The following is a 21,225-nucleotide window of genomic DNA, read 5'->3' on the forward strand; positions in this document are numbered from 1 at the left end:
AAGAGGCCATGATCTTTTACAGACAAAATGAATAAACTGTATAAAGATTAAAATGCTCACACTTTGAGAACCTACCCTGGCCGACAGTGTATTGTAACATGGAGCAATCAAAAGTTCATTAAACTGCATTTTCGCTTGAGCAAGTCATGATTTTTGATTGTAAAAGCAAGACCTAATCAAGGTCCCATTGAAAACCACAGGAAAAGCAAAGTCATTTGTTTGGTTTTGTTGCTGGTTTAACATCAGTCTGGCCACGTCTTAAGAGAGTAAATAAAAGAGAACTTTTCTTTCTTTCTTTTTTTGTCAGCTCTTGTTCTGACCAGTTCAGGCTATTCCCAATGTTTACACAATGGCTCAGATAAATATTATCCATTTTTATCTGCTTCAAAATGACCAGTTTTTCCTCTATGTCCATGTCAGTTTATTACTTTAACAGTTTTTGAAAGTAATGAGGTGCTTTTTATGTCTGTTTATATCACATTACATCAACAACAGAGGAATAAAGACTTATCAATCATGTTTGCAAAGAAAGATTAATAAGTGGCTTGTATTTAAAAGATTTAAACGGCCCAGTTACTCAGGCGTCACCAGTAACGAGTGTCCAGTGTGAAACAGCGACAGTGTCTGAACCACAACAGCCAGGCTCAAATAAGAAAAGGTTCTGCCTGTTGCAGCTGAGACAGAGTTCACATCTGCAGTTTTTGAACTTTGAACATTAGACAAAATATGACAAAAAAGTATCAACATTTATTTATTGTTTTCATCAAAAGACAAATGTCACAGTCGATGTTGTATTCCCTGCCAGTCAAACCAGACAATGTGTACAAAATAGGTCTGCTTGTTGTTTGTTTTTCCTTCTCTACAACTCAACTTTCCTTTCTGAGGCTGCAATTTTAGAAATGTTGAGCAAAACTCGGTAAGTCTTAAAATCCAAATGAACGGTTATTGCGGCAGCGGAAGATAACAAAGAAAAAAAATGGCACGAGTAAAAATCCATCCAAGAAATCAAGAAAGAAATCTGTTATTTCATTTATAAAGATTCAATGCTGAAATTAGATCAGTAATTCCTATTCTTTCCAGCTGAATCTTTATTGTATGGCTTTAACAACTCTATATTTCATAAACGAAGGCCGGTATCATGAAAACATGAGATGAAATCTACAGAATCAGTCGTGTTCAGCCATGATTAATACTGTCAAAGCTGACCATCCAGTGAAGGGGTGGCTTCCTTGGCCCCTCCCAGTGCTGTCATTGTACTGTTCCCAGATATAACCTGTGTCCACATACTGTCTGTAAACATTGTTGATAATATTAGTCCTGAGTTCCTCATAAAGAGCAGCTGCCTTTTCTTGGTATGGACCTTGTGTGTTCCTGTAGTGGTGCAGGGCTCTAACTGCCAAGTAGTTGATGTTAATCCAAACTGGGCCCCTCCAGTAGGGGGCGTCATGTTCTGTATTTCGCTTCATATACACGGGATCAGACTTAGAGAGGGAACGCAGGCCATAGGGCGTCCACAGCTTGTCGGGGTCTCTCATGTCTCGTAAGATATGTTCTAGTTTAGGCGAGTCAGGTTGGAGGATGTGTAGTAAAAAGGGAAACAAGCTAACATAACCCAAAGCATTGACATACTGCATCTTGGGAGCCCTGCGGACCGAGCGCACAAGCCGAGTTATAGGGTATTGATGGCGCTGTTGTCCAGGAGGTACGTACACCTTCTCCTGCTGCAAAGACACAGCCTGAGTGTGGTTGCCAAAGTCGCTAAAGGCACGGTGGTGCTCTGACCAGTGGAGCTCATTCAGTAAGTTGTTATCACTGAGGACTTGGTGGGAGAATTCATAGTCCTGATAGGGCTCATCTAAAAGCCGAGCGATACTAGCCATTACACCGGAGGCCAAGGCCATCCAGCAGTGTAAATCCACGTGCCTCTCGTCAGTTGAAGGGTGTGACGCTCGTGGGTAGTCATCCAACCCAGAGGTCAAGGTCTTGGGATTGAGGAAGAGGTTTGTGTCCTTGTCCCGTCCACGCCAGCGGTAGGAGTTAGGCAGTGGCCCTGTTTGTGTGGTGTTGTACCATTCAAACCAGGTTTTCAGTCTGGGGAAAAGACGTCGGAGGAAAGGCAAAGTTGGGTGAAGAACTGCATCGCCTTCATTTGCAGAGAGTTGTTTAATAAGTTCTTGAAGGGCTAAGAAAAGAGTTGGTGGGTTGGCATTCTCGTTGCGCTGAACTACAAACTCAGCTGGGACCTTACTGCGTGCCTCATCTCCCAGAATTTGCTCACGGGGAATCCAGCCCTCCATGTTCATCAGGTCTATCCAGTGGGCAATAGCCTCCCTTGTCAACTGGGGATCCCACTTACCGAGCAGCAGCTGGTGAAAGCCTTCGTCCCAGAGGAATCCTCTTGGGAAGAAAGAGCGTGACGGTACTGCGGTGAATAGAGCACCTTCGGGGTATAAAAGTGGGTACTCGTTGTAGACTGACTGCACCACTGACTGACCATAAAAATAGCCCATTCCACCCAACATGTTGCTGAGCGCTGCCTTGGCAAACCGAATATGCGCTTGACTAAAACCTTTGCTCTGAAGCCCAAAAGTCTTCTCAAACTTTGCATCAAACTCTGCTTTTCTCTTCTCCAGCTCCTGGGTCATGATCGAGCCCACTAGCTGGTTAGGGCGATTGTGGAAGCTTCCAGACTCAAACAGAACCTCAATCTGGAACGGCAGCTGGACAGTCACCTGGTAAACCACAAAGTCACTCTCCTTCCTTGTGTCGGCAGGTTTCTGTTGGTTTTGGTGATGGGGAGGCTTGTAGGTGTCAACAGCAATGTAATGCCTCTTCTCACCAGAGGGGAAGGTGTAGACAAACCTGTGGTTCAGACTGTGCTCCACAATCTCAGTCAGCTTCTCCAAGCCAGGGGACACAGTCTGAAGATAGTTAAAACTGAAAAGGAACAAACATCTTGTTAATTGTCCTGTTTTCAAATCAATGAAACATCAGCAGTGAGGATTTCACAACATGATGTCATGCAAAGTGTAAAAGATCATACATGTGATGCTGCGAATGTACACGTGGTTCACTTTCAGGGTCACTCTTGTGCTTTTGTAATGAAAAAGTGTGAGATAAACAATGCTTGCTTTCTTTCTTTCTTTCTTTCTTTATAAAGATGTATCGACATCTCTTTTCCTTCCATTAATAACTGAACTATATGAATCAGTGATCCAAAACATAATACTGGAAGTGGTTACTCAAAATGTCTGGATAATAATTCCTATCAAATTGCACTGCAGACTTTCTTAAATCCTTATAAAACTGAGCACTTGCTCAGAATGTCAGCTCATCTAATCTCCTTCATTATGATCAATTGGCCCTTTGCAGCCATTTTGATTCAATTCAGCAGCAGAAGAGTGGGTATTACTGATCACTTTCATGATGAAACTTGCAGAGGAAGCTAAAGACAACTCCACCATAATTCATTTGATTATTTACACCCGTGATTTTCCTACAGTGTCAAAATAGCCACTGTCAGGGGTGGGCTGGGGTTGAAATTCAGCCCGGGAGCTTGGTTTTGTAGAGGCCTTTTTTTCCGATCGCACGACGGATGCAGGTGGAACTGTAATTTGATCACACATACTACAAACAATCAAAAATACTGTGTGTGTCAAATCCCTTTTCTGGGGGGTTGTTGAGGGTGGTAAGAAAAAAAACAGATCTAAATCTTTGGAGGCTGGGTGTGCATAAAAATCCAAACCTTCATCTTCAACTGGTTGTATCCCTGGCTCAGCTTCCCCTGTGCTGGACCCTGCCCTTTCCTGTGCATTTTGTACTGCTCAATCCGACCACCTGCCGTTTCGGCCTGGAACAGACCGGCTGTTCGGGAATACTTCCGAACCTCCCTATGGCCACCCCGCCCCTGGCCACAGTACAAAGGTCCTATTTACTGCTCCAAGTGTGTATTTATTAATTTACCTGGAATATTTTGCACTGGACAATTCCCCGGTAACAGGTTTTCTAAAAGTGATCTTGAAGTTTCCTAGCTCCTCTGAAAAACCAGTGATGGATGCAAGGCGGTTTCTCTCCTCGATGTGAGCCTCAAGGGAGCCCCGTGTGTCCGCTGCTGCGTAAAACATCAGGGAGATGACTGGTGCTTGAGGGACAGAGCTCTGGTAAAGAAAGAAATTTGCATCATGAAGTCATTGATATTTCAAACAAAAGACAATCATTACAACCATATACTGCAACATCCATGACAATTAAACACCACAGTAAAGCTGAATACACATGGTCAGAACTCACATGCTGCTTGGCAGTGATCCTGCAGGTCCAGTCTCCTCCATGATCCCCTCCCATCCTCTTGACAAACTCTGTGGTTAAGGTGAAATCATTGTCTCGGATTTCCTGAACACCAAAAGTGATTCCATCATGCATCAGCCAGCCATAGCCTTTCAAACGGTCCCCCTGCTCACAAGTGTGCCTCAGGTTTATGTCCATCTCAGAAAACTGACGCATCCACATCATGCCTGGAGAGACATGTCAATGAAATTTAAATCATTTTCATATTCCAGGAGTGTCCCTTAGATATCCCACCACAAAAAATTACTCAATAATACATAAAATATCTACATAACAAAGACTTAATAGCTATTGATGTAATGTTTGTGCAAACGCACTATGTAGAACTTTGCAGCAGGCAAAACTATCACTCTATTTATTGTTATATGTGACAGATATTATGTTCAAGATAACCTTCAGTTTGTGTGTTTGGAGCATGCGCGGTTCTAATGAAAGCACTGTTGTCATGAAAGCTTTGCTATCAAAGCTCTTTTGTTATGTTAACCTTCATAAGGGTCTTTGTCTAACTACTAATCACCAGAACCCGTACGATTTGTGGGTTTTACAACCTTACAACCTAACTGTGTGTGTGAAATAAATCTTCATGAAGACACTCGAGTTGTTCCCGCCGTACTTGTTCTGGTTACCCTTTCCAGAAGGGATTATTGAGCTGAAAGGATCAGTTAGTAAAAATCTGGACACACTACGAGACATAACTGCTGCAAATCAGATAAGAATAATAATAATAACAATAATAATGACTTATGATGAGTGAAACGTTTCTATTTAACATTAATTGGTTTTTTCAACACTCACTGAAATACAATAACCTAAAGTTGTCCTTCCATTGCAATAATTATCAGTAGTGAGTGATTTAAAACTTTTATACATGTTAATATTTTTGCCCACATCACCCAGCCCTTGTTCAGCTTGAAATTGAATGTGTATGCCAACCTGTCACAATGGACCTGGGAGTCCTGGTTTTCATGCCAAAGTAGACCTGTGGCCTGTATGAACCCCAGAACCTCTCTGGGGAAACCTTAGCACTGCTGCTGTTTGCGTCCAGGACAGGTGGTGATGGGTGCAAAGTCGCCACCCGTTTGGCCAGGCTGGACCGCATGTAGAGGGCATAAAAGAACCAGATCAAACTGAATATACAAAGGCCGATAGAGATGTTGATGAAGATCTTTCCAATATCGGCTTTCTTTTTCTTCTCCTTGCGATGAAATGCAGAGGGCTTCTCATCTTTCCTTGGTATTGGAGATACTTCAGTGGTCCCCACCCTCTTCCTCTGCCTACCCATGCTGCCCCCTGAAACTGCAGGGGGAAAAAAGGACAAGATACATGGATTTTATGATTTTGTAGATTTTAATCTGTATGGAGCTGCATCACATAAACCACTTACATAAATGATCACCCGTCCCTTTAACTAATTAGTCAATTTTTTTATAGAAATGTGATAAAAAAAAAAATATATATATATATATATATATATATATATATATATATATATATATATATATATATATATATAACACATTATACAGGTTTAAATCAACATGGGGGGACTTCATTATTAGTCAATACAATGATGTTTGTAATGAAATGCAATTACTTATTACAAAGCAAGGTAAACCCAACAGTTCGTATATGCAATTACTTAAAGCAGATTAACAAATATTTTCAATTATAATCATTATATTAGCTAGTATGCAAAACGTCTCCAGGTAAACATCACTGACACCTGTTTTACCCAAAACACGTTTAGCCGGTTCACGTCGGTTCAACCCGGGATAGCAACGCTGCCAGGAGGCTACACTTAGCTGTGCCGTAAAACGAACGGCAGTTTGTGCAACGAATGATGGCTCTGACAATATTATATGAATGTAATTTGTAATCTGCTATTAAAATAGGCTCCCCGGACATATTTCAATCTTAATTTTTTAGATAGCTGATGATTACCCACCTGCCAAAAGTCTCAGCTGCTCATTCTCCGATGCTAGCCAACTAGCCACTTCCTGGTCAGTCAGCGCTCGCATCCGCTGACGTGTACTTCGCTCCTTGTGATACGTTCACGTAACATGGGAGACGAGAAATCTGCCGTCATCACAGGTTCCATAGCTGCGTATCTTGAGGTGCAGAACTTTGAACTGCGATGACAAACATCTAACTGTGAAAGGCAGCATTACGCCAATAAGTAATACTATGTTAATATTACACTAGTGTGTTTGAGAATAAAAACAATGATAAACTGTATTTTGATGCCTTTTTAATGAATGAAATATATTTCTTATCCACATTATTATTAACTGGTCAATATGTAAAACTTTTACAGACAGTGGCAGTGAAGCCTGAACAGATGTATTAGAGTTGCTTTTTTAAACAAATAATACATTTGGAAAAAATCGTTTCAGAATAATTTTCCAGAGCAAGTTTGCCTTTACATAAGGATACCTGTCCAAAGCCCACAGCTGACTATGTGACAGCTGATACATTAGTTTAAAGCAAATTATTGCCTATTCAATTTTTTTATACACATTAACCCACGTTTCTTTTATTTTAATGAATGGCATCCAAAGCATAATATTTGCCCTAAAGAAATACAACACCCAAACAGTGCCCAAACACTTCTTGCTTTGATAACTGTGCTGTACAAAGTGAAAATCTGACCCCAGGAAAAAAAGGCAAAACACTGTTCATAAAGGAACAATAGAAGCAGTGAAAAAAAAGTATGGCATTTTTGGAATTCTTTTTTTTTTTTTTTTAAATATCGCAGGTTTAGATCCCTGTTGAGCTAATTTACTGAGTGCTTGCTGACTGTGCAGTTGGCTCTGTCTTTTAAGTGCTTTCTTTAAATTTTATTTATAGCGCATAACATGAGGGAAAACAAAAGTAGCAACAGGTGAAGCAAAGCAAGAGACAAATCACCCAAACTCATGTCCCACAAAGCCCATACTGTCCAGCCTTCCATCTTTTGCTGCTCCAACTTGAATTATTCTTGACAAACAGGTACAAAGACTAAGGCAGCAGGGGCGCATCAACCCCCAAATAAAGAATATTCTTAGAAAATGTCAAAAACAGTGATTAACAAGATGAAGGGAACTGAACGCCCAGGGCACTCTTCAGTCTACTTTCACCGAACGTCAACGCTGGTTTGAGTGACAACAACATTATGGAGTAGAGGAATGAGGGAACTTTACACCACCTGCATGCCCAATTTTAGGAAAACATGCTGGAAACTGCACACGCACTTCTCCTCCTCCTCCTCCTCTTCTTCTTCTTCTTCCAGCTCTAGTTCTTGATCACTCCTCCATCTCCTTCGCTGACAAAACGCTTTCGTCCTCTGGTGAAGAAACATTGTTGAGTATAATTTTATTAAATGTTAAGGATGTGTGTGTTGTAGTTTCCCAATGGAAAACAAATTCAGTTAAAAGAACCAAAACCAACAGGAAATAAAATGTATTCTTTTAATAAGTGCTACTAATGTGACATTTACTCTTCTAGTTTACTATATAAAACCAATTTAATATGTGCGTTTAAGGTTAAGCGCTACGAGGAAGTGAGGGAGGTTAGATGCACATATAGACAATAGTGTTTGAGACTTATTCAAAGCTATAACACGGCTAATACTGCAGGAATAATTCATTAAATAATTAAATTAAATTTTGCTCAACTGACCTGGAGGGACAGGTATCCCTCAGCTGTTTGGTGATGACAGACTCCTGGTAGCAAAGGTCCACAAAGGTCTCCATGATAGAGTGAGCATGTGGTACATCCAGGCTGATTTCCTGGAGTTCATTGTAAACACGCTGGAAGCCCTACAAGGAAAACAAGGACAATATTATAATAATTCCTTCATGGATAAACATATTTCAGCTTAAATTAGGTTTAAAAAAAAAAAAAGGGACTGACCCTGTTCATCTGATCCACAGTGATGAGGCCTGTTTTCCAGAAGGACTGAAGCAGCTTTATCATCATGTGACTGGCAGTGTCGCCTTTAGACTCCAGCACCATCACTATGGTCTGAAAGGAAATAGAATTACAGAAGTACATGAAGTGGGGAATAACAAGTTAGATACAAATCTTCTATGTTCCACATTTCACCACATGATGGCAGTGTTTGGACAGACATGATAAAGCATATTGCACGATCAGACATTGTCACACCCAGAGTACACTTACATTTCAGATATTTCATGATCGTAAATGTTTATTTGTATAATAAAAACAACCATGTAACATAATAACATGTTTGTCATGAGGTCTGGCAAGATTATTAAATTGAAGAAACTCAATTTAGCCCAATTTAAAGAACGATGTAATGTATTATACGCAGACTTAACACGGCTTAATGCATCACTTCATAGAAATGAAAAGAGTTTTCTCACATGGTTTTTAAAAACATATATGTAACAGAGAATACTAAAAAGGAATAAATAATAATAATAATAATAATAATAATAATAATAATAATAATAATAATAATTATAATTTGTAAATAAGAAATAACTGTTTGACATTGTGTCAAAAATATTTTCATGGCTAAATAAATAAAAGGTAACATTCAAGTCATCAGACAAACATCAGGTGTACACTATAGTACCTCATAGACCAGCTCATGGTGGAAGTGAGGGACTTCCAGGTCCCGCAGACAGTGCTCTGCCTCCAACACATCTCCTGATATCAGGTACTCCTTGAGGAGGAGGTTCATCTGGGAGAAACACACATAAATAAAACCATTCATGTTCTCATGGGTTTCTGTTTTGTTTGTGTGATGACCCCAGGTCAGTAACTACGGTGGCCTGGAAGGACAAACACAACAAATAAACAAAGCATTTAACACATTTGCAAAACACGGAACACTTTCACAAATCTAGAAACACATTTTTGTTTGTGTGTAAACACCAGCAGCGCAGGAGCAGGAAGGAAGTGTTTATCTCATCAAATTGCTGCTGAACAAGCAGATTTTTTGAGCAGCACATTTCACTCTAGAAACTTTTTTTTGTGCGACATGAGATCTAAACACCTCTCTCCTGGGAACTATGGACAAAATTGTGTCGAGCTTACTCAGCAGTGTGTGAAGTCTTTACAACGGATTGGAATACAGTGATTGGCCATCTGGTTATAGAGGTAGATGTGGTGGGTTAAAAGACAGCACTTCTTTGTTGAGGAAAAGGATCCACTGGTGTGTTTAGTGAACACTGTCTGTATCAAGTCTTGTATAAAGTACTTGAAAGAAATACTTGAGTAAAAGTACAAGTATCTTACCAGAAAATGACTTAGGGAGAAGTCAAAGTCACCTTTTACAATCTAACTTGAGTAAAAGTCTTAAAGTACCTGACATTTTTTGTAATTTTCTGATATAAAATGTACTCAAGTATTATCTACAGCCTGGGCTTCATTGTTAGTCTGCTTGGTTACGTCACTCTCACTGGCTGGGCTGCATGAAGCGTTTTACTTAAACCAATTTATCATACCACTTCCAGTTTGAGAGGGACATGATTGATGCAACAAGGGCAAACCTCTCTAGGGTAAACCAACACTTCAGAGTCAACTCGAGGTCTAATTTGCCATGCGGAGGGACGTGTGTGTGTGTGTGGACGTGTGAGCATTAGCAATGCTTTCAGAGGAGGGAAAAGAAACATGGAAAGGAAAGCAGCAGCAAAAAGGGGGATGAGGAAGTTAAAAGGATAAGAAAAACATGCAAGTTTAAGGATAATAGGAGTTAAAGAGGCTGTGACTCCTCTGGTCACTGCATGCTCCCCCTGTGGCCACACACAATCAGGCAGGAAATCCAAACTGGAGGAGAGCCTGAAGGGTCTGAAGCTAACATAACACTGGGAAACAACTTTCCTTTATAAAAAACATACTCACACTTTTGACTTTGAATGTTGCATAACTAACAATTTGATAAATTCCCACACTTTCCACATTAGCATAATTAAATTCAAATCACGGAGCAATGAGTGTCAACAAAGACTATGGTGAGAAAACAATTGGGTTTGTGTGTGTGTGTGTGTTTCAGTAGAAGGTCTGGGTGTAATGTCTGTGTCACCTTCTGCACCCTCATTTTTGCAACTGCCACCTCTCAGGGGAGAAAAATGTTCTGCTGATGCAGCAACATAGCAGTGCTGGCCTGTGGCTCTCTCTACCCAGCATGCATCCCTGCCTTCTGTTTACATAATGACAACAAAGGAGCCGAGCTGAGCAAGACAAAGCACCCCAGCCTCAGTCGTTGGAGATTATTGATTTAGAATAAGAAAAAGATATATTTCTCCAGTATGTTTTTTATTTTATTTTAAGCTGTGCGTCTCTGAGATTACCTCTTTAACAAGATGTTTGACAGGTCTCAGGCCTCCACCCACGCCCCACACGTTATCCAAGCGAACCATCTCCCTCTTCATTGTCAGCAGCACTGCAGCACGGTCCAAAGCAACTCTGAATAAGAATAACACACAAATACCACAGCCATTACATGTTGTTTATTTGAAGGGAACGGGGTAGAGCTTCTTCATTAACTGAAACAACTGAAAAACACCAGCTAGTGTCGAGGTCCATAATATTTTATTTGACACTGAACCAAGAAGAGAATCTTACTGAACGTGCATGACTCTTATGAAGAACCAAACTTTGCACATGCTGCTGTGATCCGTTTCTCCAGTAGACATTTAGATGAAGAGCATTTAGAGCAGGAGCTCATGTCATGTGCAGCATCCCTAAATGCCACTGTACGATAGACAATAGAGCTGCAATGATTATTCTATTTTTTAAATATTAATTGACTAGCAAATAAAATTGGAGTGTTCTCTTTAATAATTAAAACAAGTGTTCCCATTTTCAGCAATTTTAAAGTGTTTTATTTTCAGCACCTTAAATGTGAATATTTTCTGGTTTCATCGCTCCATTTGACAGAGAATTCAATTAAACTGATAAAACAAGGTTTGGGAAACACTGATCAGCATTTCCTGACATTTTATGGACCATTATCAATGTCAATAATGTAGCTTTTATTTCCTCAGTATTCTGTTTACCATTAGTATTAAACCACATTTACCATTATAAGTAACAGCAGGTGTTGCACAAACAATCCAGGACTGAAATCCACACACAACCAGTTTATTTCATATACATATACAGTAAATATTGGAACCTCTCAAGTCTATTGCATTGCCTAATTCAGTGGCATTGGTTTGAAAGTCATATTTAAATGAATATCTTTGAGACCTGCCTGTAAGAAAAGTGATCATGTGCATCGATGTTGCTCGTCTTTGCTCACCTGGCATGCTCACAGTCCACTTTGCCTTTGTAACAGTCCAGGAAAGACATGGAGAGAACATGGTCCGCTATGGCTCTGGCTATGAACTGGCCCAACATCTGAAAGGAAAAGTCATGACAATGTTGCTTTAATCACATTTTGAAGTCCTTTGAGACTGCGTGCAGATACACGCTAGCACAAAAACAAACAACATTTTAGTTAACACTCGAAACTCTGCAGCTGAAAATGAAAATTCTCGATCCATGTCCAGAGGATGCTTTTGGTCAGTGTCAGAAAGACGTGATGAGCTAAAATTCTTAAAGTAACGCGCGACTTGGATGTCAAAGGTGCTAAATCAACTCGATGGAACTCAGGGTTTGACTGTCAAACGAGGCTCAAATATGCTCATCACTAAGTTTCATGTCTCCAGGTCGACAGAACGTTTTTGCCGAGGCATCAGCGTCTGATCTCTGCCACGAATTTAGATGTTGCCTTTCTCATTTCCCTCCAACGTCTCCTCTCTGATGAAGTGTCGCTGTCATCAGTGGTTTTCATTACTCGCGTCTGTATATTTTAGCACTGCCCATGCAAAACAAAACAAAACTAAAAAATCTCATTGGCGTTAGTGGGTTCAGTACATCTTCGTGCAACACTACCAAGCACTGCATGAGATGTGTTAGTTTGTGCAAAAAAAAGATTACTGAATGCATGCTGTGCCGTATGTAATGAAAATCACAGAGCAGGTATATAGATCTGAACAGAAATCTGTGGCTTGACTGCAGCTCTGTCTTCAGTTTCACCTGCGGAGCCTCCGGTGTGTCCAGTATGAGGTCTGGCAGCTCTGTCAGAATCTTGTCAAAAGCACGGGCCATTTCACTCTGTGACAGCGGCTTCCCCACCAGATCAGACAGCAGGCGGGAGGTCAGCTCTCGGTGGCTGGCCTTGCCTTCAAGGGCCAGAGACACAGCCAGGGAGGAGAACTCGTACCTGTGGTGACCAAGGTTGAGCTCCTTCAGCAACAACTAGAGGGATGAAGACAATAGCGTGTATTTACGAACATACCGCTTACTGTAATTTATAGCCAGCATGGTACAAGAGATGGACAAGTCTTTTACCTGGACCTCTTTGGTGTCCCCATGTTCAAAGTATTCCTGCACAATGGGGTTGACCATTTTTTCCAGTTCCTTCTCATCCACCTCTGGCACAACTGTTGCATAAACCGTGTCTCCCTGAACAAGAGCAGACACACACATCATCAGTGATAGGAACAACAAAGTGGATGCAGATTACTCATTTTGCATTTTTTTTTTTAGATATACTATCCAAATATCCACAGTTCAAGATTTAAATTCTTGTTTAACCAGGTTTTAATAGTTTGGAGTGGAATTTGTCAAACAAACGTCCCTTTTGTTTCACTTGCTGCACATCTATGAAAACCTGTTGTGCTACTTTTGAAGGAGAACGTTGCTTCAACGGCAGAACAATCATAAACACTGGTAAAATAATCTGAACTCAAGTACTTTCTACTTCTGTGAATTTAGAGCCAAAAGTTCAACGCGGTGAACATGTTCCTGTTTTCCACTTATGTTAAGAGGGGATTGTTGACTGTTTATTATTGTTGAAGGTGAAAAAACAAAAATCATTATTTGCCCAGCGAGAAGAAAAAAAAAAAAAGGGAGCAGGCAAAACATTTAAGGGGACAGATTCACAACACAAACATCATCCATTACAGGGATTATAATTATTTTTAATAATTATTTTGTCTTAAATGTCTGCACAATTGGGCCTTTAATGAGATAGTGTTTACATTCTGTCAAATTAACCAGTAGATTTCTGTTCAGATAAGCCCCCGACGCTGCACCACCCTGTCCCTTTAACCCACGCACACACATCTTTCCACCCAAGGCCAAATCACACTGGTGTTCCAGTGTTCAGTTGTTATCAACTTGACAGAGTCTGCATTCCCACTCTGTGCTGAGCCAGCGTGACAATCAACAGGAGGCAAACCTGGCCTTCGGCACCCAACGGAGCATTTTGCTCGATAACCGAGTTAAAGATTGAAAACACTGTTGACTGTCAATGAGAACGAGCCACCTGGAGGAAGCGTCATGTGAGCGGGCAAATCATGTGGACAAAGGTTGGCCAATCGGGCCGATTTATGGTCTGATACACTCCAGCTGACGATCACAGGGGCGTTACCTCACCTGGGCTGATCAGGACAAATGAACCTGCAGTGACAGGGTTTTACAGACATGATCCACCAGACTGGAGCTGGATCTAAACTACCCCCAATTTTAAAACCTGGTTCATGTTTCTAAGCAATACTTGGATGCAGGTGTTGATGTGAATGGAGCAACAATTGTGCAAATGACCATAAAGATGCAAAAGACCCAAAGTCCACTTTGATATTGTTATAAAAAACACTAGGCGGCCTGTGCTGTGAAGCTTATTCATCAATGAAAAAATAAACTGTGGTGAGAGAACGTGTGTATTTAAGACAACTGATGCTCGAGTAATGCCAGTATTTTTAAACTAAAAAGACTTTGATTTGCACCAAATAAAAAAAACCCATATCTTTAGTCATCGGACAGACAATAAACAGCTTTTATCATGATAAAATCATCTTCAAAGTAACCTCAGAAGATTACAGAATCCTACATTTTTTGTAATACAGGCAACAAACGGTCTCACCTGAGCAGCTTCGTCATAGTTTGGGTCCCGTGCATCAGGTTCCTCCACTTCATAAACCATCCCAGCAGCCCCCCAAACTCCTTTCCCGCCTGCCCCACCTGCAGACAACCAACAGATAAACCATAAGGACAACTCGCCAATACAGTTTGTGCAGCTAATGAACGACATACGATCAGCACGCACTACTATATTTAAAAAGAGGGTCCTGAAGATCAAATATTCCAGGACCTACCTTTTTTTGGCAGGCCTCTGCCTTTGCCCATCCTGGATTTGCGGTCGCTGGTGGCCACTTTGCCTTTTGGACTGTTCGGATCACTTCCTGCCGCGTCTCCGGACTCCGAAAAGGAGTCGCTGGTCGAGTTGCGGGACGAGGACTTGCGCAGGCGACGCTTGGCTTTGGCTTTGAGCCGCGCCTCGTGGAGTGCTTTCTCATGGGGCGTCCAGTTGCCGTTCAACTCGGCCTCGATCAGCGCGTCGTCATCGTCGCTGCAGGGACGGTGAGCCTCTGCCAGGCCGCCATCGCAAGACGGCATCCCTGTGATAAGACAGTCGAAAATTATTGGCCAGAATTTTCAGGTATTAAGGGCAGCGAATGACACGAGTCACTAGATACAGGGAGATATGACATCAGTTTGGTTAACTTGCTATAAATGTTTGACTTCGACGACCCGCACTGCAAACACCAAACATTTATCCAGTGTGAATTCAGCAAACTACATGTAAGAGCATTAAAGCTTCGCATTCTGAGGGCATGTGCTGCACCCAGTGGCTGCTTTACACAACAAGGCCAAAGGCAAAACAACAAGGGAAGATCCTGTCAATGCAAAGTCACACTGGCACACATTCTTGTGACACTCACACGGTCTGTTAGCTGATATAATATGAGTCTCTGTGTCAAATTGTTCGACATACAGTACAGTCTGTCTGTGGGCAAAACAAGTGATCGTTTTAGGAATCAAATATCAAATTCTCTGACGTGTGAGAGAGAGAGAGAGAGAGAGAGGGAGGGAGGGAGGGAGGGAGGGAGTGGAGTACTTTTGCAGATCAGGAGAGGAGGGAGGGCAAAGGGGAACACGCGCTGGAGAAATGCTGACACTAGTATCTTTTTTATTTCTCGGTGTTCTCGCGATGATTATGCAGCAGCTACAGGGGACCTGACTACATATGGTGTGGTCGGGTCCATGGCTGGTCACATGACGGGGCTGTAGGAAAGTGGAATGTGTGAGGGTGTAATGAATACTTGGATCCCTGCATGTGCATGTGTCCAAATGGCAGTTTGAGGAGTTATATCCCTATAGATTACAGGACATGGAGAGGACGGATTGGAGGCGAGGGGAAAATGTCCAAGCCACAAATACAACTACCAATCTAAAACTCGGCAGAGGTTCGTGCTGCAAACGGACCAAACTCAAGTTTGCAGGACAAAACAATAAACTTGTTTTATTTAAAAATGTCCTCAAAACAACAGTCTGTTTTAAGAATGAGAACAACAAGTTAAAAGGACGCTCCTTTGAGCAGAAACAGGTCACCTCCCTGAATTAACCTGTTGTAGAAAGGAGCAGCACCGCACCCCTGGCCTTCATCTGTCAACAGCCAACCATGTGTCATATCCTCCTTTGCTCCTCCTCCTCCCCCTCCTCCTCCCTGCCTCATGCAGGCCACAAGGCCTGCCAGCACTGTAAATTAGGAACTAACCGATGGCAGCACGCCAAACATACAACAGGCCAACTGGAAAAAAATGAAGAAAAGACTTGAACAGAGTTGCAAAACAATCAAAATATGATAAAACGCAGTCAACTCCCTGTTTGAAAACATGTGTGACTCTGTAACACGATGTTATACTGTTATACTGAGTCAGTCCTGTGTAAAAGGTGCAATCAAACTAATCAGGCTGTCTTTAACCTACAGCTGAAACAATTAATCGATTACTAAATTAAGCGACAACTATTTTGATAATCGATTAATCGGTTTGAAGCTTTTTTTCCATGATTAAAACAAGATTTACGATCGTTTAAGGTTCTTAAATGTGAGCATTTTCTTCATTTCTTTGCTCTGTACAACAAAGAAATCATTAAAAGACATTTGAGAACATCATCACTTCCAGGTTTGACAAACACCAATCAACATTTTTTAAGGTTTTCTGATATTTTATGGACCAAACGATTCATCGAGAAAATAAATCGACAGATTAATCGATTATGAAAATAATCGTTAGTCAGCTCTACTTTAACCCGACTACCAGATTGTACCAAAATGAATCCCAAACCACTCAACACAGACAGTCGCAGTGGTTTCTGAAAACCACCCCCACAGTTTAAACACACAGCCAGATGCGGGTCAGCCGAGGACCTCTGCCCCTACATTCCGTGTGTGAGCTGCACACGGCCAGTGAGCCTGGGCAGCAGTGTTGACATGTTTGATTTTAGCAATCTGTGCACTTACACTGTTTATGAATGAGCAGGTCAGTAGAGCAGAGACTTCACATAACTCCCTCGGGATGCATGCACCCAGTTTTCAAAACTAATAATAAGGTCTTTCCAAATGAGCAACTTCATTCTGAGGAGAATTCGTCAATTGCAGAAAGACTTTATGAATCAACTTTAAATGTGTATTTTTGTTTTGCTACTTGAGTCAGATGTCTGACTGTGCAGAAGGATTATTACCACGTCCAGAGTTTGGCTGTTATTTGTTCTGTATGCAGCTACGACATGTGTAATGTGGAAACATGAAGCCTCCAGTACATGTGCACGACTGAGAACATACGTCAAAGTAGGAGACGTTGTGTGCATGGTAAAGATTACAGACATTTTACAGTGCTGTGTTTCTACAGCACAACTGACGCACTCACTAATGGTTTTCAAATCAAAAAATCACACTTTGAAACACAAATGGCAAATTAAACTCAGAAATCCATTCATATCTTCGAGTTAACACCGTATATAAGAAGACTGCAAGTCAAATTGCACTCACAATATCACTAAGAAATGTTCCAAAATTGTTAGGCCTTAATCGAAAGTAGCTCCACCTTAAAGATATCTGAACCTCTTAAGTATACTGCAACGTGTCCAGTACTGCCAGTAATTTATATGCTGCATTAACTTCTGAGGCCAATGTTTAGTTAGAGGGTGGAGGTGTATGATCTAACACACACACACACACACACACAGACCAACAACCTCTTATTTGCACAAGAAACAAAGCATTTAGACAAGTGTGTGTTGTTTAACTTGCTGTTATAACTTAATTCCATTCATTTCTGTCCCCTATCTCTACATTTATTTGTAAAAAAAAAAAATGTTTTTATATCTAATGAATGATCAAATCCACAAAAGAGACTTCTCTGTATACTCAAGCACACAGAAACAAACCACAAAACCATGTGTGATGACCTCTGAGGTCAAATAAGCATCAGCATTATGATACAGGGAACAGATGGTGGGGGCCCAGCAGTATATGTCCACGTGGTTATATTATCTGTATCTGGGGTGTGGGTGTCAAACGAGTTTAACTGTCATTTCCTTCAATAAGAAGAGACACGGTTTCATGTCACATAAAAAAATGTAAAAATGTAAAAAATAAAATGTATCCACCTCCCCTACACTAGGTGGTGATAAGCTTATTTTCAGCTTGTTTGCCTATGGCGTTTTTAGACTGACCTTCTGCCTTTCTTCCATCCATTAACTTTAAAATATGAAATTTGTAAAGCTGGCAGAGTATGACTTCGGTCTCATCGTCGGATGAGAAAGATAAAGTGCAAGGGGAGGTGGGTACACAAGATTACAGCTGCTCCGATAAACAGTCGACAGTCTGACAGATCAACCAATCAAACTAAAAGGAATTGATAAAAGTGGGTGGAGTCTGTGTCTTACAATAACATTGTGTACTCTGCAGTCTGCCAAGCTGGCTTGACATATATGGCATTTTGGAAATGTCAGCAGGTCATTAACACATTAAACCTACCATTTTTACCATTTAAAAGTATCTATTAAAATGAAATAGAACATGCACCTTTAACAATTATAAGAATTCACAAAAAAAATCCCAATATATTTAGCATAATCTACTCATCCATAATCTAAGGATGAAACGCTTAAAACAGTTAAGTATACCATTAGTTCACACTAATTTTTTTACATCATTTTGGCTCTGGTCATTTGGAGGTAAATTCATTTCATTGATAGATTGTGATCACATGTTTTGACCGTTCAGGAGACGACAGAGTTAAGACTTAAAGCCTGATTAACTCATCATTTGATACGGTCCATGTTTGATAATATGCATGTTTCACCATGTTAGGTTTTATTTACTCCCCACAGCAGTGTGTGAGTGCAGTGTAAAAAGCCCGACCCACAATGCAAAGACACTTTATCTCTCCAATAATAGTCTATTGTGTGTGTGTGTGTGTGTGTGTGTGTGTGTGTCCATGCATCTCATCAACAAGAGGCTGCTCAATCAAGCACGACTGACCCACCTCTTAAAAAAAAAGGTCAGTCAAGTTCACACAAGCCATCTGTGTCACTTTTAAACACAAACACACAAAATCATAACAAACCATGTGGTGTCACATGCACAGATTGACACCTATGCAACCACAGGCAAATCAAGTAGAGTGTGTGTGTGTGTGTGTGTGCGCATGGGTATTCCTTATGATGTGGGGACTTAAATCTGTTTACGTAGTCACATTATGGGGACAAAGATCAAGTCCCCCAAATGTAAATTACTACATTTTAAAGGTGAAGACATGTTTTTAAGGTTAGGCCGAGGTGAGGGTTAGGATTAGGATTAGGCCAGTAGTAATTATGGTTAAGGTTAGAGTAAGTCTCTGGGAAAGTAATGCAAGTCAATGCAATGTCCTCTGAAGTCATGGAAAACAGTGTGTGTGTGTGTGTGCATACTCATTCTTACTTCCTCTTTAGACCTATTTCTGGTATAAACACCAAGTTTTTCAGGACCATAAATCCTCGTGGATTTGCAAGTCCTCAATATGCTACTATACAGTCTTTCTGATCTACCTCAATCTCAACACCTTATGTAAATAATAAGGTGTTTGCACAATTTATTGTTCCATTCTGATTGGCCACCGCACTGACTTCACAGCTGCTTTCATAAGGTCTCCATTTACTCTGCGGTGCATCTTGCACCTATGTAAATATAGTCATTTTATATTTATATTTTCTTATTCTTACAAAAAGCCATCTTCTGCTGCTCTATGTGCCTTAAATTGCACCTCAGGGACAAATGCATTTCTTTGAATTGAACTGAATAGGAACCAGATGATGCTGGTCATGAGGCAAAAAACTTCCCCAGTTCTGGGGAACTGGGGAAAATTAGAATTACAATGTACACTGTGGTAAGAGCTGGAGATAAAGCTTGTGTGTTTACATTACTGTATATTAATGCCTGAGCTTAAATGTCAATTACAAACCTTGATGCAGTGCAATCTGCCGTTTGTGAATCAAACTGTGCATTTCTTATATAAGCTTTAAATACACAACAGCGCCGAGATTACGTAAGGAAGCCATTTGCAGTTGGCTCTTATAGTAGACTATACATATGTACGTCACTGTCAGACAGCGCGAGGAGAGCACGAAGTCCACGAGCTCGAAGCCCATTACCGCAAAACACACACACACACACACACACACACGAGGGGACGTGTGATACGAGTAGTACACGACATAAAGAAAACATACGACTGAATTAAAGTCATATTCCGTCTCCTTATCTTTGATGATTAAACATTGGTAAAAAAAAAAATACTGCAGCAAACAGAGTCGCGCGCGTCTAAATAAATATTTATAAGATATTATGATTTAGAAGCGCTGACATGTAAACTATCGCGAGAACGTCGGGGAAAATAAACAGGAAGCACAACTGGTCGTGTAATTATTTCTATTTTTGTCGACTTACTCGACAGAGAAGACGTTTATTCGCATTTGTTCCTTTTAATAACACAATTTCTGCCAACTGTAGATTATTTACAGGCATTGACCCTGATTAGTTTTAAAAAACGACGATAAATAATCTATAGAGCGCTAAAACAAACAGAGAGACACACAATTAAACTTAGTATATCAGTGGTGGCAGGTTTGCCTTTGTTTAAAAGCATCGTTTTTATTAGTGTTTCATCTGCAAAGTCAGAACGAGACTTGTCAAAGCGGAAGTAAGCGTTGTCGCCTCGACCAATCAGGAACGCGAAAGGGTTAAAACGTGAACGCAGCTCGACAACAAACACAAAGCTCGTAAAAACAACACACACACACACACACACACACGAGAGATTTAAATTGCAAACGCAGCTCTGCGGGGGTTCACCGTGTCACGAGTGCAACACTGCGTGAAATGTGCACCAAGACGCATAAGCTGTGGTCTTGAGTTTGTGTGTGTGTGTGAGGATTAAACAGAGCACATGGTAGCCCATCCCATACAAGAGGACAATGGCTCAGTAGGAGCACGTCGACATCAACAACACCACCAGGCCTCGTGAGTGAGACTCTGCACCGAGGCAGGATGCACGCAGCGCGGCTGAATTTACTCACTCACCGTCGGCTTTGGAACCAGCAGGCCACGTATCCACTTCAGTCGCCATGGCGTGATAAAAAAAAATCCTCCTTCCTTCAGCTGCAACAAATCCACGCACACACACACACGTCTGCACCCACAGAGAGCAACGTCCTGCAAAATCAAGCGTGCTGACAAATAACGTAGAGGAGGGGAGATAATAATGCACGAGTCGTTATGACCCTGTGTGTGTTTGAGCTGCAGCCGAAGAGAACAAAAAAAAAATTAAATTACAAAGACAACAAAGAACACGTATGTAAACTGATGTGGCGTGAGCTGCAGGATTTGAGCTCCTCTCAGCGTCCACGGCTGGGAAGAGTGGAATAACACGAGTGGAGCGGGTCAACTAGCAGGAGAGCATTTCATCAGACAGAGCAGGCTGGATAAACAAA

The 21,225-nt window shown here is 41.1% G+C and overlaps 2 protein-coding genes across 2 annotated transcripts; both read right to left on the reverse strand.

Annotated features, from left to right (window-relative positions):
- Nucleotides 1–735: 735 nt before the first annotated feature.
- On the reverse strand, nucleotides 736–6,473 carry mogs (mannosyl-oligosaccharide glucosidase). Its single transcript, XM_058640175.1, has 5 exons — nucleotides 6,293–6,473; nucleotides 5,281–5,643; nucleotides 4,291–4,514; nucleotides 3,964–4,157; nucleotides 736–2,937 (listed from the first exon to the last, which is right to left on the reverse strand). The coding sequence occupies exons 1-5, from the start codon at nucleotides 6,363–6,365 to the stop codon at nucleotides 1,167–1,169; spliced, it is 2,625 nt and encodes an 874-aa protein (XP_058496158.1). The 5' UTR covers nucleotides 6,366–6,473; the 3' UTR covers nucleotides 736–1,166.
- A 105-nt stretch (nucleotides 6,474–6,578) lies between these two features.
- On the reverse strand, nucleotides 6,579–21,225 carry pdcd4a (programmed cell death 4a). The gene is made up of 11 exons (XM_058640176.1): nucleotides 20,816–21,225; nucleotides 14,505–14,807; nucleotides 14,273–14,370; nucleotides 12,697–12,810; nucleotides 12,382–12,603; nucleotides 11,603–11,700; nucleotides 10,650–10,764; nucleotides 8,930–9,037; nucleotides 8,239–8,349; nucleotides 8,005–8,144; nucleotides 6,579–7,669 (listed from the first exon to the last, which is right to left on the reverse strand). The coding sequence occupies exons 1-11, from the start codon at nucleotides 20,859–20,861 to the stop codon at nucleotides 7,618–7,620; spliced, it is 1,407 nt and encodes a 468-aa protein (XP_058496159.1). The 5' UTR covers nucleotides 20,862–21,225; the 3' UTR covers nucleotides 6,579–7,617.

This window comes from Solea solea, chromosome 10 (genome assembly GCF_958295425.1).
Source record: "Solea solea chromosome 10, fSolSol10.1, whole genome shotgun sequence".
NCBI lineage: Eukaryota > Metazoa > Chordata > Actinopteri > Pleuronectiformes > Soleidae > Solea > Solea solea.

Bases quoted from the DNA above. Each gene is read 5' to 3' on its own strand.
- mogs (XM_058640175.1), bottom strand. From the start codon at position 6,365: ATGCGAGCGCTGACTGACCAGGAAGTGGCTAGTTGGCTAGCATCGGAG. The intron at 5,644-6,292 runs GTGGGTAATCAT...TTCCCCCTGCAG, and splicing joins GCAGCTGAGACTTTTGGCAG to TTTCAGGGGGCAGCATGGGT. The intron at 4,158-4,290 runs GTGAGTTCTGAC...TTTCTTTACCAG, and splicing joins GGATCACTGCCAAGCAGCAT to AGCTCTGTCCCTCAAGCACC.
- pdcd4a (XM_058640176.1), bottom strand. From the start codon at position 20,861: ATGGCGACTGAAGTGGATACGTGGCCTGCTGGTTCCAAAGCCGACG. The intron at 14,808-20,815 runs GTGAGTGAGTAA...GTCTTATCACAG, and splicing joins TGCTGGTTCCAAAGCCGACG to GGATGCCGTCTTGCGATGGC. The intron at 12,604-12,696 runs GTAAAAGACTTG...TCATCCCTCTAG, and splicing joins GGGACACCAAAGAGGTCCAG to TTGTTGCTGAAGGAGCTCAA.